Source organism: Sprattus sprattus (genome assembly GCF_963457725.1).
Source record: "Sprattus sprattus genome assembly, chromosome: 3".
Taxonomy (NCBI): domain Eukaryota; kingdom Metazoa; phylum Chordata; class Actinopteri; order Clupeiformes; family Clupeidae; genus Sprattus; species Sprattus sprattus.
In genome coordinates this window covers 18,498,338-18,511,161 of record NC_137922.1, presented here as the reverse complement: position 1 = coordinate 18,511,161, position 12,824 = coordinate 18,498,338, and the positions used below count along the sequence as shown (strand labels likewise).

At 45.2% G+C, this 12,824-nt stretch overlaps 1 protein-coding gene across 1 annotated transcript in view; it reads right to left on the bottom strand.

Annotated features, from left to right (window-relative positions):
- Nucleotides 1–12,824, bottom strand: part of wdr70 (WD repeat domain 70) — a 50,401-nt gene that overhangs the window by 20,026 nt on the left and 17,551 nt on the right. Inside the window, exon 10 of the mRNA XM_080833813.1 lies at nt 11,743–11,917. Within this exon, the coding sequence (XP_080689939.1) occupies nt 11,743–11,917 (175 nt within the window). The remainder of the gene's footprint in view (nt 1–11,742; nt 11,918–12,824) is intronic.

Sequence of the window (12,824 nt, the reverse complement as noted above, 5' to 3'; positions counted from 1 at the left end):
TCCATACAGCAGCAAGAAACTTTGAGCAAGTATCTGAATGAAAGGGTTTGTGTAAACATGCCGTGCAGCTCGTCCTTTCCAGGTAAAAACGTGAAGAAAAATCCATCATTTTAAAGTTTTTTCTACTCCCTCTACACTGCTGTCCCCAGCTGTATGCATGCCTCTACCTGTGCTGAGTGCAGCCAGAAGACTCCGATAAATCTTTTAAAGCTTTTAGCAGGGAGGGAAACGGACAGATGAAGGAGGCAAACTGTATTTATGTGAGGTCCCTCATCCCCATAAGGCTCTTGAATAATAACAATGAGACAAGCAGCATGCACCTTTGACAGCATAGTTCACTGTATGAAGAGAACGGGGAATAGAACGGAGGGGGGGGGGGGTTCGTGTAGAGAAGGTGTCTGGGGGGATGTAACTGGGGTCCACCCAACCAGACAGAACACTTCAAACGCAGCAGGCCCTATACACACACATATATATAACTCTGATCTGATCATCTACACTTATAGTAACTGGTTACATGCCATCCTGTTGATGAAAAGCATTGAGAGTATGGAAGTTCCCTGTGGAGCTGAATTTGGCATGTCACAGAGCACAGAAGGAAGAGAGGATGGAGAGAGGCAAAAAGAGAATAACTAGCTGGGTACATATATTAGAAGACTTCTAGGGGCACTTTGCTAAAGCAACAAGAGGACGGGTATCATAATTTCTGGCCATAATAATTGATCATGAGTTTTGTCTTTGGAGATGGATGTTTGTGTGTGTAACTTGTTTGAGCAAGTAAAAGGTTGGTGTGTGAGGGAAAGAAAGAGCATAAACAGAGAGTGTATGTGTTTGTATGCTTGTGAGGGCCAGTAAGAGTTATGTGAGTGAGTATGAGAGTGACAGGGTTGTGAGGTACCGAGTCTGTCAGCACTTCCTGCCACAGCAGGGGAGAAAAGTGTGGTGGCCAGATAAGGCCGACGCACACACACACACACACACACCTTGAGTCACAAGATTACACTCTCCATTTTCTCCTCCCTTTCATCCATCCCCTCCATCATCCCCCCCCCCCCCCCCTTCCTAGCTCCCTCTTCCTCTCGCCCCCTCAAACCCTCTCTCCTCCACTCCACGGCTATTTCGGTGTGCCCTTCTCGACGTGTTTAGCTCTTTGCATAACTGTTCCTCTCCACCTCTCTTAAGTGCATCACTCTCATCCTCTGCGTCCCTCTCTCTCTCTTTATCAGTGCTGCTCCACACCCTGGGTCACTAATGGGCTGATGCTTGCTGGGGGGACCTGAAAGAGTCGTCTGCCCGAGTTCTCTTCTCTAGGGCCCGACTAGGCAGAAACTAGCTGAGGGAAGGGGTTTGGGGGGTTGATTGAACGTTTGTAATTTTTAACAGGTGCCAGAACAAAAGCACTGGCAAAACCATTCGAATGAGTGAAATAATTTGGAGTGTTTTTTCGCTGCTCTCTCGTGATGTTTAATACATTAGTTGTTATGTTTCAGCTGACAGGGTGAAAGTAATTAAGTAAATAAGTGAGAATTAACTTTCTCTTCACATGGGAAGACAAGCAGTGCAGAGGAATGGGGAGTATTCAGGTGCTGTTGAATTCGAACCATCTGCACTGTCTGTGTGATGCTTTCTGTTCAGTGCTTTGTATTTACAGCAAGCCGGATTTCCAACGAGTTTCCAAATCCTGGAACTCAGTGTGTGGCCGGATAAAAATTGCTTCAGGATTCAAGTTAAAAATAATGGTATATCCTTAAGTGGACACAGCGTTTGAAATATTGTAAACATCTGTAATCCTTTTGATATGTTATCCAAATGATATGTGGGAGAAAGTTGACTCTAGATGTTCAAGTACTTGAAAAATTGACAAAACCACTTATTGGCGTTTTGATATTTGGAAAGTAGAATTAGAAATTCAAAAACAAAACATTATTAAACTGTATTCGAACCTGGAATGTATCCAGAGGCTCCATTTGACATTGACTTCACCTTAACACACTCAATAATGTCCAGGCATGTTATTAAGCACACATTGTAAAAAATAAACACATAAATCCGAGTTGCATTCTGTTGAGTCTAGAAAAATGAATTTGGCCTTGGATTAGAGTAGCATCAACTGTGCTTAATGGCCACACGCTATTCTTACAGTGTGTATTTTTCCATTAGGCAATGAGTCAGGTAGGTACCCAAGAACTATTCTATTAGTAGTTCCCTAGGTGAACACATTCTGCATTCATTTTATGAATTTTATGGTTTTTATGGTTACGTGAAAGACACTTAGAGCAGGTAATGAACTATGTAGTTCTGGTGGTCCCTGTGGTCTGGGTCCGACACCCTGCGAAAATGTGAGAAAAGCTTTCACAGCAGAACATTGCCAACCATCTTGCCAAAAACCACCAGTTAGTATGCCAATAAACTTTTATCAGTGCAAATTCTTTTGTTGTTGCTGTTTGCAAGGTAGTTAGCGCGCTAATATAAATAACTATTAACTGCTGCTTTAACGCACAAAGCTTTAATGCACATGAAAACCGAAATGTTTGACATACGAGGTGCCCTGGCAATGACCGGCCATTTCCCAGATCCACCATTACATCTCCAACACCAGACAAAGAAATGAGGTATGCCACGCTGAGGAGTCTCGCTGAGTAGCAGGGAAAGATCTGATTACTGTTGACACGACATTTCCATCCCTCTTCATACACCTCTTACTATCCACACAGGAGGAGGGAGGAACAGATAGAGCGCGAACACACAGACAGTCAAGGAAAGAGCGAACACACAGACAAAGAGGGAAAGAGTGGTGAGAAACGTGACCGAAAAAAAGAGGAGAAGAAAACTGAGAACATTACAGTGGAGAGAAAGCTGGAATAGAGAGGTCTATCACTACAGGTTAGCCATGACTCGCAGCCCCTGGGTCCTCCTCCACCCCACCCTGCTCCACCTGTCATCGCCAACATCCCAACAGGAATTGCTCCAGCCTCCACTCTAGGCAAAGGACCTTCATTGCTAAGCGGATGGAATTTCAATCGCAGTCAAAAAAAAAAAAGAGAGAAAAAGAGTATAATTGTTACCGTGAGATGTTGTCTTATGCGTGTCTAGCGACAGTTTTTGTCTGCGGTTGGCATTGGATTGATTCATGCTTGTATCAAGTGGTTCATCCAGAGCATAAAAACTTCATCATGCAACAGGTGTTTCAAAGTAATAAATTCAACTACTCAAGACGAAATCTAAAACCTCACCACCAAATCGCCCTTCCATAACACAAAGCGTAACATTTACACTCCAGTTGCCATACATGTGTATGCAACATTTGATATAGTCCAAAAAGAAAACAACCTATTTAGTTTCCAGGCTCGTATTTCTTTCTTTAATCAAAGATAACGGTGGTTGTTTGGTTAAAACTGCTTGAATAATTGCGACCATGTTAACTATTTATAATTCTTTGTGGGCTAGCTATGCCAGCTTGCTAGTTCTCCAGATAACAATGTTATTTCCCATGGAATGTATCGTTTGCTATTATTGAGATCGTTACTATACAAACTTTCCGGATGACATTTTTTTAACCAGATCTGTCCATATGTGTCTTGATATACAAAAATACAGACTGTCCATAGCAAAAGCTAAATGATGACTGAGGCTGAGGCAATCACAAAAGAGATAGTATCTTCAACGTCATTTTGGTGCGGTGTCTGGAGGCAGACCCGGCGCTGTTTGGCCCTGCTCAGGAGAGGGTCCAGAATAAGTGTGGCAGAGCACAGCTTGGTGCCGCTCAGGAGAGGGTCCGGTATGAGTGCGGCAGAGCACAGCTTGGTACCGTTCAACTTGTAATGGAAATGCAAATGAGCTCAGCACAGCCCAGTGAGGCGAGGCAAGAGGTGTTGGTGAAAAATAATAATATATATATATTAATATATATCTGAACTGAGCCCACGCACTTCTGAGGACAGAGTCAGTGACTCTGCTGGGCTGCTGGACCTGCTGAGATGTGAAGGAGAGCCCTAGAACCTGCCTCTGGGAGGGAGCCTGGAGAAGCCCAACATGTCACGTATTTATGACCTCACCCTCAGGACACCGCTCAAGCCTCCACAGCTGGGGGCGAACATTCAAGCCGTGAGACGAGAGCCTTTGCTTCTCCTCGGGGGAGAAATAGGCTGCCACTTACGGTCTCTGGCTTTAAGGCGGGGAGCCACAGGTTGATGGAATGGGAAGCAGTATGAAGACATGGGATCATGTGTGAGGGGGAAGGAGAGCATGAAGAGGGGAATACTATGACAGACACAGCAGGGTGTCAGCAGACATGCACGCAGACACACACACACACTATATTTGCTTTTGTTCTCCTACAGCTTTTCATATTTACAAACCCCTACAAGTGAAAGCACTATTCATAATGCACCTCTCATGAATGTTTTATACAGTCAAGTTAATGAATGAAAATGCTTCAATGAAAACGTTGCACTAACTGACATTATTGTCAAACACACACACACACACACACACACACACTGACATGAGGGTGAAAGGACTACATTCGTGCATCATCCATTAACTGCTTTAACCCATGAAGACCAACCTTCACATACACACACATACAGTGTGACACACATACACACAAAGTGATTCCCAATGAAGGATAAGAGCAGCTGTTGAGGGATCTGGCCATTTGATCCTCTGAACCAGCACGAGTTCAGAACTGACTTGGAAGGTTCGCCTTCAGAGAGGTCATCACAAAGCTGTGTGTGTGTGTGTGTGTGTGTGTGTGTGTGTGCCTGTACTATATTTATGTAATGCTACTGGGTTAACATAGTTAGGAACAGTTGTGCTTGGATAAGATCTTCGTTGGCCTCTTCCCGAGGATGTAACTGATCCCGAGACAGCCCAAGCCCAGCCCACCCTTCCAACGAGTCTCCCTGCACCCTGTCCGAGCTGCAAATGTGCAAACTCTCTGGTGATGACCCTGGAAGATGAACAGGCACAGAAGAAAGGCAGTAGAGGGCTGAGAGAGTGTGCGTGTCTGTGTCTGCCCGGCAGCGGCTCCTGGGTTAGGTTTCATGCTGGGGAACTGAGCAGGAAGAGAAGATTAACAGGGGAAGCGCACCAAAGCAAAGCACTTTATGAATGAGCGCTGGGAACGGGCTGATTTCTTTCACCTCTGTGACCATCAGAGCTTCCAAGGAACCTATAAATAAAATATGGAAGCTAGGACTGCTCTCAGGAGAAACCGTATGAATATTTATGACCACTTAATACAGATAGCTGCAGGTTAATCTGGATCTACCTTACAATCTCAAGATAGGATTGATTCCAAGTAAGTGAGAATGTCTGTAATACTGTGGGCTTTGATGTGTATCGCAGAGATTGAAAATGAGATGCCGTTACATTGCTGTAATGTTTAGAGCTGAGGTAATCAGAACTGCAGGGAAAACGTCATGGGTGAAGACTCATCACCTAGCAACCAAAGAGGCATGGGTAGTGATGGAATTCTGGTGGAATGAACATTCCAAGAACATGCATGCAATCCTTGCCCCCAAAGAGCCAAAGCTCCCAAACCATGCCCCGAAACATTCTTGCAGAGGTCCATCAAAGGACCCAATCAGTGCTGTCTAACGGTCTTCCAGGGCAAAACCTGTCCTTCCCAATTACATTTCAGTCCAAGACTCTTCAAGACCAAGATGGAGGTCAGACAGCAGATTGCTTCTGTCTGTCCACATTTTCTGCTTCTGAGAAAATGAATGGTGGTCATAGTAGATGTGAGCTACTTAAATGTCTCACTGCTTCTTAGCACAATGCTGTGGATCAATTACACCATGCTGGGCAAAAACAGGTTTCTGATTTTACAAGAACAATAAAAGCCGAAGATTTTTTTTCCTGGCTCTTTGAGTCTCATGGCCTCTTTCTAGCGGTGAAGGCTGGTCTCATCTTGTGTGGTTGTTTCTGAGGCAACCGCCTGCCTGGGTCCAATCCTCCCAAATCCCACTTATTGGATCAGAGTGCATGTAAAGGATTGTTTTATTCAGCATTCACCATTGCCAGATTTACAGTCGATTACGAGAAAACGAGACAACGGGGGGCAGAACAAACCAAACCTGCTGGACTCCCTGGTGACTCTCCTTGACACCTGTCAGAGGCCAGCGCAGGGGGCAGGAGAGAGCTCCCTGACCTGGAACCGTCTGGAGGGAGCAGGGGGAGGGGTGGGTTAAGTGAGGGAGCGGAGTCTTCACCATCCCCATCAACCCAAACCCCCACAAGGGCAGCCTGTTATTATTAGCTGCTGAGGAATGCTGGTTAAATATTTAGTCTGAGTGAACAAGCAGTAATAAATTACAGTACAATCTGCCCAAGCTGGCTGCTCTGATGGAGAAGGGGGCTAGGACTAAGCTGGGATGGTAGTGATGGGATAAAACAGGGGTGCCACTATAATGAGTTCACCAAATAAATGATGCAGTTGCATTCATTCTCTTGCTTATTGCATACTAATAAATGCTCCCATCTTGTCTGGAATGGACTCGAAAACACGGGCTGCTGCATCGACATTTCATTCCCGTGAATGCCTGCCATCACCAGATGCTGGTAGAGAGCACTTGTCGTCCATGCATCTTTGTAAAAACCTCTTGAACAATGCAAGATTGCACCCCAAGAAGCAAAAGGCTTTCACATGTTCGCACAAAGCCTGGAGGACTTCTCTTGAACAGACCCGGGACAAAAGCCCCTGCAACACCCCCCACCCCCAAGTGCTGCATTTTAAACTTGTGACCCTTTCTCGGCTCCTCTGTCCATATAGTGCTGGAAGAGAGCCATCGGCTGAAGTATGTAGGACACCTGGGGACAGCATCGGCAATCTAAACGGAGATAAGTTACGGCCCAGTCTTACGGCTCGCAGCTCTGCACAGTGTAAGAACTCAGCCTTTGAGGCTGCGTTTAGACAGATACACCCGCGAGGAGGGAACGCCTGTCCAAAAAGGTGAGGATTCAACAGGAGTGACTTACATCATTTTAAGTGCTTGTTCCTCTCGTGCCAATCTCAAACAGACCAGGGCCAGAGCTGACACTGCTATGTGACTGGAATATAAGTGAGGGAGCGCAGGAAAAGCAGACTCTTAAGTGTCTCATCACGGCTGGTATTTTTTGGGAGGAAAAAAAACATTCCGGTGTCTGATCAGAGACTTAATGACATTTTAAGGGTTAAAAACACTTCCATGGAGAAAAATGTTAAACTCCACTCTATCAAAGTGCATCAGCAGAGCAAACGAGGGGGTTTGAGTCAGCTGCTGAACCAGACTTGGCGGATATGAGGAATGGGAATAGTTTACATCTCTGATCTTACCCTTATGAGATCAATCAGAATCATCCCAGGAGAATCCAGACATAGCAGAGAGTACAACAAATGAAAAGAGAAGAAAAAAAATAAGGGAGAGAGGCCATATGCTCTGCATTAACTCGTCTCATTCCTGCTCCCAATTAAAGTTGCCGTCGAAGTCTAACCCGTCTCTTAATGACAGTAATCCCTCCTGACATGTGGATTAACGTTGGACTGATTCTCATGCAGGTTTTACATGCCAGCCCAATGAACGTGTGGCTCTGCCTCCTGTGTGCCGGTTTGAGAGATGATTTGCCACAGACGCCTGCGTAGGCATTGCATAACTCAAGTTAGCCGCCTGAGACTGAGGGATTTCAGAAGACAGACAGACTGAGTAAAACCGACAGCCAGAAAGACCTCGAACACCTTGCGAAAGCGCTGAGATCGGACGTTAACGGCGTGAAAATTAATTCAGCATGATGGGCTGTAGTCAGGACACCTACTCAACCCTGAGAAAATTTGCTCTGAGCCTCCCGCCCCCCCCCCCCCCCCCCCCCCCCCTTCCCCTACCCAGAGCACCCAAGTTGTTCCCATCCTGTAAAGTGCGGAGTGTGAGCAGAATAAAGGAGGGAAGGGGTGAGTGTCAGGCCAGCGGGTGACAGCTGGGGCTGAGGAATGGAGTGTGCCAAAGCCACTCCGCCTCCCCAGTGATCCCCTCTACTGAAACGCGTCACCTGGCAATTTCCTGCTGGCACTCAGACAAAGAGGGCACAGAGGAGGAGAGCTCACAGACCAAGAGAGTACAGAGAATCTGCCGGGAGAACTCGGAGACGTTCTTCTGAGTTCTGCAGTGAGGTTCTCCGGAGCTCTAAAGCAAACTGGACAACATGGTATTGGTCTATGATGTTCCAAAGAGGGCAAAGATAGGGGTCTACTTTGTCATTGTGCAGAGTAAGGGTACAAAGCCAAATAAATGCAGTTTATATTCATTGAATATTGTCGTTGTTTATGTCGAAATAAAAATACATTGGTTTTTTTGTTAAGTTGAAGTAGTCAAGGAAGAAAACTGGCTTAGATAAGTTTCCGTGGTGGTGAGAACTGTATTAGTTGCTCCAGAATTTGAGCTAAGATATAGTTTGGTGAGGACCGAAGAAATTGAAATGTTTTTTTTTTTTCCCAAGATAAACACCCTTTTCAATCTTGCTGGATTAAATATCTCAATTTTAATTTCCGCTGTATTACGCTGTGTTTCGCTGAGCTGGCTCACATTTCTTGAACCTCCATTACACACCCTTCCCCTTCTGAGAAGTACAATTCTACCACACACATACAAACAATTCCTTCAACTTCAGCTGAAGAGCCAACACACACAACCCAAGTCAAACACTGAATCAGGAGAAAGGAACGTTGCCTTTGATTACTTAATTACTCAGATGAACTAATAATGGAAAAAGTAGAAAGGAAAGGTAATTAGACTTTCCATTTAGCTTGCTCTAGCCACTCAATCACTACACGAGACAACGTTGTCACATCATAAGCGGTTCCTTACGGCTGGTCAAGAGAACCACACTAGACTGTTCCTCCGAGACATAAAAACACTGAAACAAATACAATTCCAGGAGAGGCAATCCAGTCTGTTATCTAGATCTAGGACTAAACACTTAAGAGGTTCAGTGCCAGGAACAGGCTCATCCACGATCATCATCTGAACTTTGAATTGTTTCAAAACAGACTAGAAACTGGGAAACAAAGACGTGCATTCTGATCGTATCTACATTGAGTCTTTTAATCGGATACGTAGCAAAGTAACAGTGTAGTTATCTGATGTGATGTGGTCATAAAGCAGTTAGCTGAGGTTGCCATATTTGGCAGACCCTTGGTGGGGTAACAAACTGCCCTAGCAGACCCTTGGTGGGGTAATAGACTGCCCTAGTGGACCCTTGGTGGGGATACAGACTGCCCTAGTGGACCCTTGATGGTGATACAGACTGCCCTAGCAGACCCTTGGTGGGGTAATAGACTGCCCTAGTGGACCCTTGGTGGGAATACAGACTGCCCTAGCAGACCCTTGGTGGGGTAATAGACTGCCCTAGCAGACCCTTGGTGGGGATAGAGACTGCCCTAGTGGACCCTTGGTGGGGGTACAGACTGCCCTAGCAGACCCTTGGTGGGGTAACATACTGCCCTAGCAGACCCTTGATGGTGATACAGACTGCCCTAGCAGACTTTTGGTGGGGATACAGACTGCCCTAGCAGACCCTTGGTGGGGATACAGACTGCCCTAGCAGACCCTTGGTGGGGTTACAGACTGCCCTAGCAGACCCTTGGTGAGGATACAGACTGCCGTAGCAGACCCTTGGTGGGGTAACAGACTGCCCTAGCAGACCCACTGATGGTATTGCATTAGCGTGTCTAATGGGCTGTGAATTCATTTTACTACACTGGATGTAAGCCAGTTCACCAACAGCAGCCAAGAGACTTCCCGATCCTCTGTTACCCCTGAATTTGGAGAAGATGTAACACCTCAAGACGTGTAAAACAGCCAGTCTTTCCTTGAAAACTCAAATTCGGCCCTTCTTCAGTCTTCTTGTAATATATTGATGTACTCCGTTTGTTTTGGCATGTTTATTTTATAGCTTATTTCTGTCACAATTAACACTCCCCTTTCCCACACTGCCTATTCTTCTCTTTCCTCACTCTTTTACTGCTCATTGTTGTTTTAGTAACAGTTTCGGGAATTGGAAGATTAGGGTGGGACGGTTTAAATACAAAATACATATTTGTCAGAAGTCACTGCTTCTGCGACACTGTGGCAAACACAATCTGTGTCAAATTGTGACAAATTCTCAGAGCGCAATACACTTAACATGGTTTGATGGTTTGTTGTAGGATATGTACATGTTAATCAGAAAAGTACTAGTCGGGTTGTGTGATTGATGCCAGAGTTCTCTGCCACACCAGCGTTCCATGCAAAATAGTGCACCAGAAAAGCGGAGATCAATACTGTTTTACGCGCATGAAAAGACAAACTTGTTTTCTCACACATAAAATATACCCCACACCATGATATGAATGCTATAGGCAACCGTTTACAAAAGTCATGGTGAAAAGGCAACCAGAGTCAGGAGTAGATAAGAATAGAAAAATAACTGCGGGATGACGCTCTTGCATCTAGTATGTTTGCAACATGTTAATTCTTAAAATACTGGAACTTAGCCTATACAATGCATGCACACCAAGCACGAAAAAAACGTCCAAGTTTAACTATCTTACAGGCTAGATTTAATGTTACAAGCCTAGTCTATGGGGCAAAAGGCTAACGCTGGCCAGCATTTAAGTTTGTTAGAGTGTGGTTAACCAAATCTCTTGTTAACAGATTCACATTTATAATAATAATAATAATAATAATAATAATAATAATAATAAAAACAATTCTGGTTAAGGCACCCAAATGGCCAGCAGCAGCCCTGAAAAGAGCAGAAGAGCAGACTTATTTGGGCTAGTCTAATTCATTTTGGGGCAACACAAATCTGCAGAATTCCATCCCTAAGGGCTCCCAGACCCTGGCCTGATATTATACAGAGAAGAACCCTGAGAGTTTATTTACATCGAAGTTATAAACACCCCTTTCCCATCCTCGACACAGCCCTGACCTGGTTAGTGTCAGTGACCTCTTGAACCTTGACCTATCTTGGCTGGTCAATCTTTGCTGGACCTTGTGTTTCTACATGTTGCGTTTGACCCTATCCTCACTCAATACAACACTCCCAAGTAGAGCATTAATTTCAACCACTGGGCCATCTCGCTCATTGGTCTAAGCTAAGGTTTGAATACTATTGAGTTTAGCACTAAGTGTGCAGGTATTCTCCTTCCTTTGTGCTAGTCATTGTCCCCTGCACCTGACCCCATACATGAATGGGATAGATAGGCACATTCTTCTTAATTTTCTCTGACATGACCCTTACTTCTCCAGACCCTATACCTCACACCTCTGGAGAACACAAAAAAAAAAAATCAATCCCATCTCTAACATAAGGACAAAGGTGACACATTCTGAATGTCGGTAATGAAACGGTGACAGTGGTGGATTATGTTGGTTGCATGCATTGGCCACCAACCTCAGAACACACACCAACAGGACAGTATACGGAGAAACAAACAAATAAAAAAAAACTTAAATTATATCACAGCGATGTGAGTACAGTAGGGATCAAGAGGAATGACTGCCATAGGCCAAAAAATGTGATGCATTTAGTTGCTTGGTCTCTGATTGGTTCATTTCTCTAGACTTTTCACACCTGATAGTGTAATGGTGGAGGGACCTGGAGAAAACTTAAGATATAAAACAATGTTTTGACTTTTAGCAATGGGTTCACCATCACTGACTAGCTGTTAAGACAATATGTGCCAACAGAGGCAGGAGGAAACCTGCTCACTGACGGGTGACTTACGCTCATGTTGCGGTCCCAGATCTGGATGGTGCCATCTTGGCAGCCTGCGGCGATGAGCTTGCCGTCCCTACTGTAGGTGCAGCAGGTTGGGATGACTCGCTTGCCCTGGTAGGAGCGGGGCTTGAACACAGACTTGTGTTTCTTCTCAGAGTTCACGTCCCATGTGCGCACAGTACTGGAGGCCAGGGAGGAAAAGAAAGGAGTTGATTAAGTGAGAGTGAGAAAGAGTGACAGAGAGAGAGAGAGAGAGAGAGAGAGAGTGTGTGAGTGAGTCAGAGTGAGAGAGTGAGTGAGAGTGAGAGAGAGAGAGAGAAAGAGAGAGAGTGTGTGAGTGAGTGAGAGAGTGAGTGAGTGAGAGAGAGTGAGAGAGAGAGAGTGAGAGAGAGAGAGAAAGAGAGAGTGTGAGTGAGTGAGTGAGAGTGAGAGAGTGAGTGAGTGAGAGTGAGAGAGTGAGTGAGAGTGAGAGAGTGAGTGAGTGAGAGAGAGTGAGAGAGAGAGAGAGAAAGAGAGAGAGTGAGTGAGTGAGTGAGAGAGAGACAAACAACAGATGACAGAATAACAGTATAAAGATCAATTGTTACAAGGAGAGAAAGTGGAGAGAAAGACAAACAGCAACAACAGACTCACATTACGGAAAACCCTTGAAAATCACTCACACACTCACACACACACTCACACACACACACACACTCACACACACGCAGATTAAAGCAGACCACCCCACACGCCATTTACACAACTCTGCATTAGTCACCTCTCACCCTTAAACAAACGACAAACTTCTGAGCCTTTACGACAACACTGTGACACAGAGGAAGAACAAAGCAGTCCTGACAGAGTGGAAAAAAATGACACTAGAATAATGTCCTGGGCCTTCAGCAGAAAGAAAAGCAGACACACACTGGAGATGAAGTGGAGGATCAAGATGCTATGCAGGGATGCTGATCCCTCTGAAGGCCTTCTTCCTAAACACCAGACATGACGGTGCCACATCTAGGGGCTGAAGAAGGCCTAAAGGCACCGAATGTTAAATAGCGCTTAAGTACGTCCTGGACCAGGAGGACTTATAAACAGAGAGAACA